This window comes from Phalangium opilio, unplaced genomic scaffold (genome assembly GCF_054372755.1).
Source record: "Phalangium opilio isolate 3A_F unplaced genomic scaffold, DU_Popi_V2 ptg000002l_1, whole genome shotgun sequence".
Taxonomy (NCBI): Eukaryota; Metazoa; Arthropoda; class Arachnida; order Opiliones; family Phalangiidae; genus Phalangium; species Phalangium opilio.
In genome coordinates this window covers 12938682-12950423 of record NW_028324144.1, presented here as the reverse complement: position 1 = coordinate 12950423, position 11742 = coordinate 12938682, and the positions used below count along the sequence as shown (strand labels likewise).

Genomic DNA, 11742 nt, shown 5'->3' with positions numbered 1-11742 from the left:
AAGGTTCATGCAATTGCGGCTTTTCTTATCGTTTACTGCGAATCAATCGCTTTTTTACCCTAGTTTACAAAAATTGTGAAAAAGGTGTTCGCTAGAAGTCAAACGTTAACCATAGCTATGTTTAAAATGATTAAGGGAATAACGTTTCTTAAAACAACTTAACTTGAATTAAAGTAAACTTCTGACGATTAAAATTAATAATGCCAATAATATTTATTTTATTATTATTAAGAAAAACCTCCTAATTTGGTAAATAGCCCTCGTCTCGACTCGGAGAGGTTTACTTTGGTTTCTGAACTAGTCTTTCTCTACTGTTGGTAATATGACACGGAACAAACGTTCGATCGTATATTTGAGGAGTTTGTTTATTTTAGTGCTCGTAAAGTGCTCTATAATATCTACAGGAAGGCGATTTTATGAATTATTCTTCACCAGGGACGCGTGCCTTCCATATTTGCTTTTTCTTCCGTCTACAATTTTCTAACGCAAACTTTTGATGAATTCTACTGGAGATTATTGTTATTAATTTAGGCATATGGTTAATATTACGTGGTGTTTTAGTTGGATTAAATTTACCTGCAGTTGCTTGTAATTCTTTGTACAGAGATAGTTCAGCGGCACTAAAACGACAATAGGTACGATACCAGCAAAGGCTGAATGACCCAGTTCTTGATACATGAAGGCGAAACACAGTACTAATTGTACCGGGACCGACCACAAGAGACCCAGTTGCGGCGACAGAATTTGGAATCTGTTCGTATCGACGTACATCGTGTTCAGTAGTTCGCCCATTGTCAAGTCACGTCGATCGCTGCTCGTCAAGCGAAATGTCTGCTTCGACGAATCTCGTTAATGAACTAGCGTCGCACAATCACGAAAACCCTAACTTACTTTTTTGTACAGAACGTGCATGGTGGCGGATTTGAGTCTCAGTCCTAGCTTGGTGTGGAAAATGGCGCTGCCTTCTTGCAACAAAGATTGCGCAATACCGGCCAAACCGTAAAGGCAAACGTAGAAAATCCCCTTCCACAAAGGATCTTCGCTCGTCGAGTAATCAATAATGGAACTGAAAACATAACTGGTTAACTGCGTTCCAATTTTTTTTATCGACACATGGACCACTTTGTAAATCTGATTTTTCTGAAAGTGTACTCCTAATAAAGCCTTTATTATTATTATTATTATTATTATAAAGTTTACGTAATCATTGCAGCTTGGCCAACCACTTGCAACTTCAACCTCTGTTAGAATCAGTTTTAAAAAATATTCAGAGGAATGTAAACATTCAGACAGAGCAACAAATGAACTTAATTTTACGCTTTAAGTGAAACACATGTATGGATATATTTTTTTGTTAACCTTGATTTCCCATAAATAATCACTTATGATGTCTTGACGTTACCTATATGACTGAAAAACAGAATTTGTTTACCCTGTCAAAAGAGCTGGGCCGAATGAAACTACGTCGGATAGAAATTGAAAGACAACTCCCGCCACCAAGCAAGGCCCAACTGTCCTCAACAAGGGCCAAGCGATGGATTTCATTTGATATACGGTTCTGTTGCGTTTTTCCGAAAATCTTTTCATTTCTATTTCATCGCCATCACTTTTGGTTTCAGGTTGGGGCTTGCAGTGTTTTTCGAAAATGCGCGAGACAGTCAGCGCTCGCTCCGCGTCATTCAAGTCGTGCACTTCCGATGGCTCCAGGTTTTTCTTCCAACCATTCCACAGGGCGCTATACAATACGTTTAAATATTGAAAGAAAAACTACAAAGTTAGATTTAAAATAAAATTAGCTGAGCTGCAAAAACTTCTTCTTCAAGTAAGGGCAATATACGAGAATGCAAAAACAGGAAAAGATTTACCCGGTAAGCCATGAGTAAACCATTCGTGAACAAAACGATGCTTCTTCTTCCCTTGATTTCTAAATGTTTGAAAAAATCATAAAAAATAAGGCATTTTAATAGAAAAATGAAGTGCATCTGTTCAATAACAGGCATCTTATAGGAATCATTGTGTAGCCATTTTCTCATCGAATCTATAGGCGGTTTTTGTGGGAAGAGCTATACTATTATCATGGTTAAAGAATTCTCGTGAGGAAATTTGTTTTCACGCTAAAGGATAGGCAACTCCCTATCTCGAACGACAGTTTATTCTGGGTATACTCTGTTACAGTATCGGTTGTCAGCACGCACAAAGCTAGGTCTCTATGAAACCTAGCTATGTGCGTGCTGACAATTAAGAGACGAAAAACTTCAGGATTTAAAATATCCGCGAGTTTTTTAGCTCGAGTGCATGGACCTCTTGGCCTTAGTTTCAAATACGTGTGGAATTGCCTACAGGCTAGCTACAGCCTACTACACGTATTTGAAACTAAGGCCTAGAGGTCCGTGCACTCGAGCTAAAAAGTTCGTGGTTATTTTAAATCCTGAAAATCCTGAAGTTTTTCGTCTCTTGCCAGCAGGCACAAAAACTAGGTTACATTGAGACCTAGCTTTGCGTGTGCTTACAACCGATGTTGTAACAGAGTAAATACAGAATAAGCTGTCGTCCGAGATAAAGAGTTGCCTATCCTAGATAGTGAAAACAAATTTCCTAACGCACATTCTTTATCCATGCTATTATTATGTTGACGAATTTTACCTGACGAACCACGCGTTATTACTAACCAAGAAAATGGCACAGTTAGAAGGACATCAGAATTATGAGGCGTGATGGATAGTACTCCAACCCGGCGCACAAAACCCGAATTGTAATTAAAATGAAATATATGGAGGCATAATGATTCTCATTAGCTGTATGCATTTATAAATCCATAAGTATGACACAAAACCTTACTGAGACCAGGAGTTCATAATAACCCCCCTTCGGGGGGAGTATGAAAGTGGCCATAGAGCTAATGGTAAAAATCGCGAACAACAAGATTCTGCCGTTGCGCTTAGAAAGGATTAGCCTGTTTATGGACATACAACCTTACAGTATATCGTACTGGTATCTATGCTCCTTGGTTTTCGTTCCAAAACTTCCGTTGGCTGGGATCTCCGCCGAAAAGAAAAATGGAGATATGGTAGACGTAGAAACACGTTGCGATATTAAAGATACTGGGAATAAATTTGTCCAAACCGTTTTAATTTAACCACGGAATTCTCACTCACTCATATCACAACAAAACATCATTGAAGATCGTTTAAATGTTTTGTAGAAAACTTGAAACCCCGACTAAAAGCCAACTTCTTAGCCAAGGCTTAATTTACACCGTTCCGACAGAAGCAGACGTGAGCCATTTTCGCTCCCAAAATCAGAAGATAAAAATAGTGCTAAACCGGAAGTGTGTAAGTTAATGCGCGTGGGCGCTAAAAAATGGGGTAACGATTTCTTTGGAAGTTAAGCGGTGTATGAATTAGCTTAGCTTTACGGCGAAGCTTTGTTGTTACGGGCTTTTTTTTACTTCGGGTTATTATGAACTCCTGCTGAGACCTATATCGAGAACGACTAGCAATAACTTACGTTACATCATGGAGAAAGGGGGGGAGTCGAAATCTTGAGCCAAATTCTGCCCCGACCCGCGATATAATTTCCCACAAAAACGGGAGGATGGGGTGGGTTGAAATAGTGGGGGCCGCATCATCCAGATCGTGGTAAACACACGTGACCTAGTTAGTTGGCGCCGTCTGTGGCACCATGGTGGCGGGTTTAATTTAATTGGTTTCTGCTACTTCGTGGCGCGTAGATTTAAACTGAGGAACGGAGGCAAGCTTTTTGTGAATTAGGTAATATTTCACGTATTAATTATTTGAATATGGGCATATACTGCGTGTATAAATACCAAAGTTATTATCTAAAACGATGGAAGCCTGGAACCATGCTGCCACTATATTTTGAATTTGCTAAGTCGAGAGATGGTTGAGAGAGGGCGTGATAAATGTAGCCAAAGACGCATCATGGTTATTTTACCACAGTGTGCAAGAATCTTTCCTCATTCCATCCCCCACAGTTTTCCCACACTTGGGGGTGAAATTTACTACGCATAGTGACCGAGAAACGCTACTCAATTCGACTCCTCCCCCTTTCTCCATGATTACATGAACAACAAAATGCATGGAGTATTACCATTTTAACCTCGATTGCGTACGTATCTTTCTCGTAGTGTGGAGAGGTGTCACTCAGTGTGTGTAAAACGAGGGTAACTACTACTAAAGGATAAATTATCGACTCAATTACCAAACCGAAATAGTCATCTTTGTCGTTCTGAAATATTTCGCGTTTATTTGTTTCAGTAGTATTATTATAAAATTTAAGCCTTGGCTTACTTGTAAATAGTATTTCATGATGGTGGATCTCAGTGTGATAGTTTGCGTTAGTGTTAAGAGGAACCAAAACATTGTCAGGATTCCGGACAACATCGTGCCACCCCCTCTGCCGTAAATTATGAGGAATAACGCCAAGATCTGAAACACGCGAGTTTATTTTATTTCATGAAAACGTTATTCATTTTTTAAATTGTCTTACATAAGTTCCAAATTGAAGAATGACCGCCAAATTGTCAGCGACTTGAAAATTGCCGTAGTATATTTGTTTACCAAATTTTAAGACGCTAATTGCGGCCAATAACAAGACCAAGAGCTGAAAAAGAAAGCAAAGTAATACCTACTTTTTAGGTATTACAGTGGCAAGAACGCATCCTGCTACGCCAGATGTACAATGCCTATTGCATGAGCAACTATGCTCTGCGCTCGTTAGGTGTAAAAAGACATACAATTTTCGTAACGGAACGATAAGAACAACGAACGCTTCGCCGTTCCGACTTGGTGATCAACGCGACTTCCAATGGAAGGAACAACCAGAGTATCGCGCATGGCACCCAGACCAGGATTGTCTTTTGAAAACAAGGAGTCAAGTCTGGATAATCCGTGTACCATGTCAAATTACCGTCCTTTTAAAAATAAATACAGACTTCGTAATTAAACGCAAATGCCATCAATTAATATATTTATTGTCCTGGTAAAATAACAAACACGTAGCATACCCAAAATGGAGATTTACAAATGTCATCCAATATGAAGGAACCCATTTCAAGATGTATAACACTAATTTTGAGCAATTTGTTTAACAGACTAGTCGTTGTGGAGTTATCTAACGTCTATCTAATCCTTTCAACGTTTTCTAGTAAACCGATATGGTGAGGTTTTAAAACAGTACATTAAAAGACCTTGATCGAGTTTCACTCGCAAAACACGAGTGCATTTCAGAACGACTTCACCTACATTTTAGCTGAAAAACAAAATTCCAGACTTCAGGCGATAAAACCGTTCTCTTATGAACTGTACATTTTGTCCTTATTAATAGGGGAGATTATATATAATAATCTTTGGATAGCTGATTACAGACTATATTTGTTGGTCTTAAAAGTAATATTTATTTTAACAATTTATTCTTGTAAAGATAATTTAACCCTTGAATGAACAGAAGAGTTCGTTTAAATTTCACGAAAGATACCATAGGTCTTAATCTCAAATTGCAAAGAATAAAACCTTGTCAAGGCTGTAAAGAATCTAAGACGGTGGACCTCGAGGGATGATAATCATTAATCAGTCCAGGATTAAACAATTAAGCTTATCGGAGGTGACTTATTTCTTGTCCGTGTGAGCCTTGGGGACCTAATATCTACGTTAATATCTTGTCACTTGCCTACTGCCGGATAATGGATAATTCTGCAATGCCATTCTCACCACAAAATAGCCATGAGGTCTCCAATGGTTCTCTTTAAAAGAAAATTCCATCAAGATTTATTTTCATTCAGTTTTTCAAATTCTCCGTTTTCGAAGCAGTTGATGATGTTTTCAACTTTATGGAATAAACAGTGACTGACGTAGAGGAAAAAGGTAGAATCCTCTGTACTGCAGACCTTGGTAAACGCGGATGTTCTGCATCCACAATAAAATTACAGGCTTCTCGCTTTCGACGCTGTAAGCGTTAATTTTTGCCATGAAATTTTTCGGCTTAAAATAATAATTCTACGAGGTTATATCAGGTATACATACAACAAATTCGTATAATATCTGTCTGTATTCCTGGTTATGAAAATATTATAGCATTAATCTAATAATATGCAATCGCTGATTATTTGAAAATAAATGTAGAAAGGGTCTTGGGGAATGATAGATAACCGCGATCGCAAGTCGAACAATCCGATATTAGCGATCTTCACCCCGTCAATTATTGTCTCGCCTCGGTAAGTCGAAACAGGGCCAAGGTCAATGATGACTTTCCAGCTCCCGTCCAACCCACTACACCGAACTTTTCACCGGCAACTAACTTGAAGTTTAAATCTTTTAATACAAGATCCATTCCTTCACGATATCTAGCGCTGTAATTTCGAAAAGCAATTTCTCCACATTCAGGCCATAGACCTTTTCACACTTAGAGCGAGGGTGAAAAGGGGGTAAAATTCTCGAAAGGTGAGCATGCGCAGAAAGAATGTTTGTTGCCAGTCGTATTTATGTAGCCATTGCTTTTACCTTACTAGTTAGGCATTTGAGTTTATTTTTATAAAACAGTGTTGTATTAATGGTTGTAAAAGTATAAATTCAACTTCGTAGATGAAATTTTATCGAATTCAATTGATAGACATAAAATTGGGGTAGTTTATAATATTCTACAGACCAAATTGGGCGCCAAGGCTTACGAGCGTGTTATACGCGGCGCTTTCGGGCACGGCATCGGCGATGTCCGCCGAAGCATGGATTTATAATAGAAGCTTACGTAAGCTTCTAGTATAAATCCATGGCCGAAGCGTCGATCCCATACGGTCGCCGAGGCTTAGTGAGTTTTAACCAACTATTATCATTGCACCGTTTCCATTAGAACTTAAAAACAGTTTGTTTCTTAACATGGTTTTAATTTTACTCTCTCGGTTTAAATACTAGGCGTTTTATATTAATATTAAATTTCAAAACGTTCTAAAACTCGTCCATCGTAGTTTATTTTACACGTTAACTCCATAGAAGCGTAAAACTCATGGCAACAAACTTGCAACTGCTCATGCGCGGCCATAAGTGTGAAAAGGTCTATTGGGTAGATAACGGAACTATTGAGATGTGAGATTGCTCTTCGTAAACTCGCTCCGCGCACACGTTTTGCGTCTCCAAACCGGTTATTTGGACAACACTGAACTTTAGAAACTGAACTAGCTGTTCATAGAGAAAATTTATATTTAACTATTATACGTACACTCTAAGAAAATAGAGTGTGCTTTAACACCTTTAAAAGTAGTTTATATAGGTCCAAATTTGACACCATTACAGGTGTTCATTTACACCCCTGAAAGGGTTTAATAACAATTATTTGAGCAATTGGTGTCGAAGATAAGAATAAAATGGTGCAACAGAGGTTCAGTTTAACACCTTTTTAACTCTTATATTCTTATATCAAACTAAAAGTTAATTTTTACTGTCATATGAGTGTTGTGCAATTCCTTAAAGGGTGCGGCATAACACCTTTCAGAGTGTCGTCGCCGGCTATTACTGCCAAACCACAAGGGTTGGCTTTTCTGCTTGCCTGGGCACCTTCGCTAGTGTGTTCCAGGCGGAAATTGCCGCGATCTGTTATTGCGCAGATTACTGTATTAACAAAGGGTATACCGGACGGACTGTGAGAATTTATTCTGACAGTCAGGCCGCCCTGAACGCGCTGAACCTGTGTCAGATTACCTCTCAACTGGTGCGCATCTGCCTTGATCTGCTAGCGCGATTGGCATCCTGCAACAGGGTTCTGTTGTACTGGGTGCCAGGGCATAGCGGATATCATGGTAATGAGCAAGCCGACAGATTTGCGAAAAGGGGTGCCGAGGCCAAGCTCTTGGGGCCGGAGCCGGCCGTCCCCATCCCCTACAGGCACGTCAAACGGTGTCTGCATGACAGGTTGACTGTCATACAAAACCAGCTCTGGCATAACATGGAGGGCCAGAGACAGACAAAACTTTTTGTCAATGGTCCCTGCAGGTCTCGTGCCAGAGACCTAATTTCACTCAGCAGATGGGATATTAGGCTGGCCACCGGTCTTTTCGACCGGGCACTGTCGGCTTAATAGGCACTTAAATCTGATGGGTTTTGCCGACAACCCTCTCTGTAGGTCGTGCCAGGAGAAGGAAGAAACATCCGCTCACGTACTTTGCGAGTGCGACTGCTTCGCCTCGCTTAGACTAGAATATTTTGATTCACATACTTTGGAACCCTCGAGGGTCTCCTCTATTACGGTGGAGCGAATTCTTCGCTACGCTGCAGCTACGGGCCTATTCAAGGCTTGAATATGAGGATGTACAATATGCCTTTGGCATCGGTGCTAGGGCGCGTACCCTCCTCAACAATAATAATAATAATTCAGAGTGTCGTATAACACCTTTCAGAGTGTCGCATAACGCCTTTAAGCAAAAGCGCATAGATAACCAGAAAGTGAAGAACGAGAAGCCTAAACCGCAACGTGAAAAATGAGTTCCCCCATAGTCGATTCAAGATTTCCGTCCCCCTTACAGAGCGACGGGAAGAGTTGGTCTTATGCCGCCGCGGAGAGTTACTTTCGCGTAGTTTTACACAAATTACATGCGTAAGTTGGCTCGAAAAAATAGTGCACTTATTTCCTTATCTTCATGTTGTGTGCTATAGTTTAATTCCAAGGCTTAATATAATCTAGTCATTTAGGTAGTCGGGAATCGGCACAGTTGTCAAAATGTCAGATTTGAATTTAGCAAACATTTTAGAAAGTTACGAAAAGGATGACTTTTTCCTGATTGATAAAGACGGAAAACTTAAAGGTGCAATAGAATGCATGAAAAACAATGGCAGTTTAAAAAAATATTCGAAGATATGTGTAGCCAGTATGATTTGTTGAAATCAAAATATAAAAAAGAACAATGTGGGTATTCCTCGTTTTTGTTTGCTTGGAACAAGTTGAACAACTGGGTACATAATATATTGTTCCAAAATGATAAGCCTCACCCAGTTATTGTGTGCCACGAAGAATTTAAATCAGAACTTTCCAAGGTAATGCATTGGTTTGCCTGGAAAGTACTAGATGCCAAAGCTTAGGTTTCTAGAGAAACTGATATTGAAATGAGCCTAAAAGTTGATAATCAGCAAAAGCTCGAAAGAAGTGTAGCGCGAAATATGTGGGATTCAAACATTTAGCCCTTTTATTTGTTTAACATCTTTCAAATCGAAAAAGGAAATACATTTAGGCGGCAACTTCTTTGGAGCTGGTCTCTACTGTGGTGGTCGCTAGAATTTTTTCCTGGTGTTTGGGGACTTGGTAACTGGCGCCGTTACTTTTTCCCATCTACCCATCTTAGGCTTTTATTTGTAAAGATCCTGGCATTTTAAAAGCTGCGTCCCTTTAGCTACTGTGTATGGCGAGTTATCAGTTCGATCTCCCACTCGGTACCATAGGTTACCTTTCCTTATATTTTCTACCATTCACTATGAACTAGGTTGGGTTTTGTCAAATATTCAGGTGGTCATTCTTTTTGTAAATAGTAAAACTTGTAACTATAAAGCTTAGTGTATGTACATGTTTAAAAATATTCGGGGTACGTCATCGAAGATGAGGTGAAGGACGCTCTCTGAGAGTGGAATGAAATAGAAAGAACGAAAAGGAGTTGAGTTCTGAACTCTGTACGAGCAGGATGTCCTTTTTGCGACCCGGCTAACCGAGGCAACGAAAGAACGAACCGATTATGAATTTCGGGCAATTTTATTATTGCAGTCCGGACTAAGTCCTGGGGGTATACCCCGTTTTGAGAAATCTAAGTTCGGCCTCGGTTTTAAAACACGGTAAATCGATACGGCGAGACCACAAATAAATAAATGCGAGCATTTTTGTGCGCGATTTGTATGGTTTCAAAGCCTTCAAGCCTACCAAAGCCTTCCTTTTGTGCGGGCATCGTGCGGCGTGAAAAAGGTCTTCTGGACGCAAAGAGAACGTAACGAAGTATTGGCGTACCCATTTTTTATATGTTCTTGTTTTAAACCTTGGTAATAGCAATTCATGAGCATTACCATTTTGTTTAATTATTTTAACTAATAAGATTTTGATTCATAATGATTTTGCATGTGGGCCCACAACCTTTTGTCAGTTTTGTTTTATTTGCTTTTTAATTGATTTTAATTGATTGATTGTTTTAAATATTAAATGAGATATTTGGCAACACCCAATAAGGCCCTGCCTTTATTTTATTAAGCTTATAACCCCTAGACAACTTATCTTTAATTAGTATTCTGTTAAATCTGCTCACCCCAATAGTGAAAGTGACGCGAGCTCCAGGGCCAATGTTTAAGTTTTAATAATTTTTAAATTGTAGTAATATTTATAACAATTTTTGCTACAGAAGTTACGATTTAAACATACCAAACTCTCCAGCCAAAAAATGTAAAATCAGACACCTTCAAACTGATAGGCTATACTCAATTGGTTGGGGGTGCCATGGGTGAAATATGGTCTATAAATAAAGCTGGCATGCAAATTACATAGGAGGCTGAAAAAAGGGAAAAGGTTTTAACTGCTAAACAAAGGGATGAGGCCCACACTTTATATCAAATCAGCCTTTCCCTGCGCAACCGTTATCTCTTTAAAGAAGACATCCCACCAGCCATAGATGCGATAAACAAAGGTGGTTTATTTGTCGCTGATGTGAGTCTAATTCCTTACGTCAACAAGATATGCAAAATCGTGGTTGACGAATACCGAAAGTGGAGGCTCAGCGCTTATCCATCTAGAGTTATAAGTAATTTTCTCTTAACCATAGCGCTTTATTTTTGTCTATTTGGACTTAATCCTATAATTTTTCAGATGAAATAACAGTAATTGTCAAAAATAACCAATCGTTAAAGCAACAATTTCATTCTGCTGTCTCAAATATACCAGAAATTATTTAGCATGAATTTCAAAATGCCGACTTGGAAAAATACAGGGTTATTTTCCAAAGAAAAATAACTCATGCCAAAGTTGCGGATTTAATTAGAGCCGCAGCAAGAAGAAGAAATGAATTAAAAGGGAGACGAGGAGTTGGAGGACAAATATTACGTTGTATACTGTATGGAATGAAATCGGGCAAAATAAAAGCAGCTAAAACCAAAGCTAAAAAAGATAAATTTCTAAAATCCTTTAAAGAAACCCAGAAGAGGCAATTGCAGCAGGCTAATATCGCAGTTCCACAATCAGAAATTCGTGAACAGAATCCATCAACATCAGCTCTTAACCCACTTCCACAATTGGCAACGTCACCTATTCAAGTTTCAAAACGAGGCAGACAAATACGAAAAAGAATTCGCGACGATTTTTAATACGATTAGAGGACGGTATTATTTTGATGATCACAAGTTTACAACTAATTCAAACATGAAGAAATTGGTTAATGATATTTCCTGTTTTGTGATAACAAGTTCCCATATTGAAACAAGACTGATTATTTCAAATTAAATTGAATTTGTTCAAATTGTTACGAAGTTCCTATATGCGATATCTCAAAACAAAACTGTGATTATCTCAAATTTAAATTCGTCAATATTAGATTTCATTTGTTAAAAGTTTAATTAAGTCCTTATCTGAAAACAAATCTATCAAAACTGTGATTATTTGAAATTGTAAATGGTCTATATTAAATTTATTTGTTTCAATTGGTAACTTTTATTGATTTTATTTATACGCTAAATTTATTTATCGCAAATATCTAATCCTACTTTACGATACGAT

At 38.6% G+C, this 11742-nt stretch overlaps 2 protein-coding genes and 1 long non-coding RNA gene across 3 annotated transcripts; 1 reads left to right on the top strand and 2 right to left on the bottom strand.

Moving 5' to 3' along the window:
- Window positions 1–522: 522 nt before the first annotated feature.
- Window positions 523–1015, bottom strand: LOC149719867 (ATP-binding cassette sub-family C member 3-like). Its single transcript, XM_089864549.1, has 2 exons — window positions 892–1015; window positions 523–831 (listed from the first exon to the last, which is right to left on the bottom strand). Exons 1-2 carry the CDS (start codon window positions 910–912, stop codon window positions 523–525), a joined length of 330 nt encoding a protein of 109 aa, XP_089720675.1. The 5' UTR covers window positions 913–1015.
- A 279-nt stretch (window positions 1016–1294) lies between these two features.
- On the bottom strand, window positions 1295–5163 carry LOC149719866 (ATP-binding cassette sub-family C member 1-like). The gene is made up of 7 exons (XM_089864458.1): window positions 5027–5163; window positions 4757–4933; window positions 4510–4623; window positions 4311–4448; window positions 4111–4248; window positions 1866–1924; window positions 1295–1735 (listed from the first exon to the last, which is right to left on the bottom strand). The coding sequence occupies exons 1-7, from the start codon at window positions 5069–5071 to the stop codon at window positions 1429–1431; spliced, it is 978 nt and encodes a 325-aa protein (XP_089720584.1). The 5' UTR covers window positions 5072–5163; the 3' UTR covers window positions 1295–1428.
- A 4329-nt stretch (window positions 5164–9492) lies between these two features.
- LOC149719865 (uncharacterized) lies at window positions 9493–11540 on the top strand. Its single transcript, XR_016381238.1, has 3 exons — window positions 9493–10774; window positions 10840–11083; window positions 11161–11540. It is a non-coding gene; the product is annotated as an uncharacterized LOC149719865 (long non-coding RNA).
- The last annotated feature ends 202 nt before the right edge of the window (window positions 11541–11742 follow it).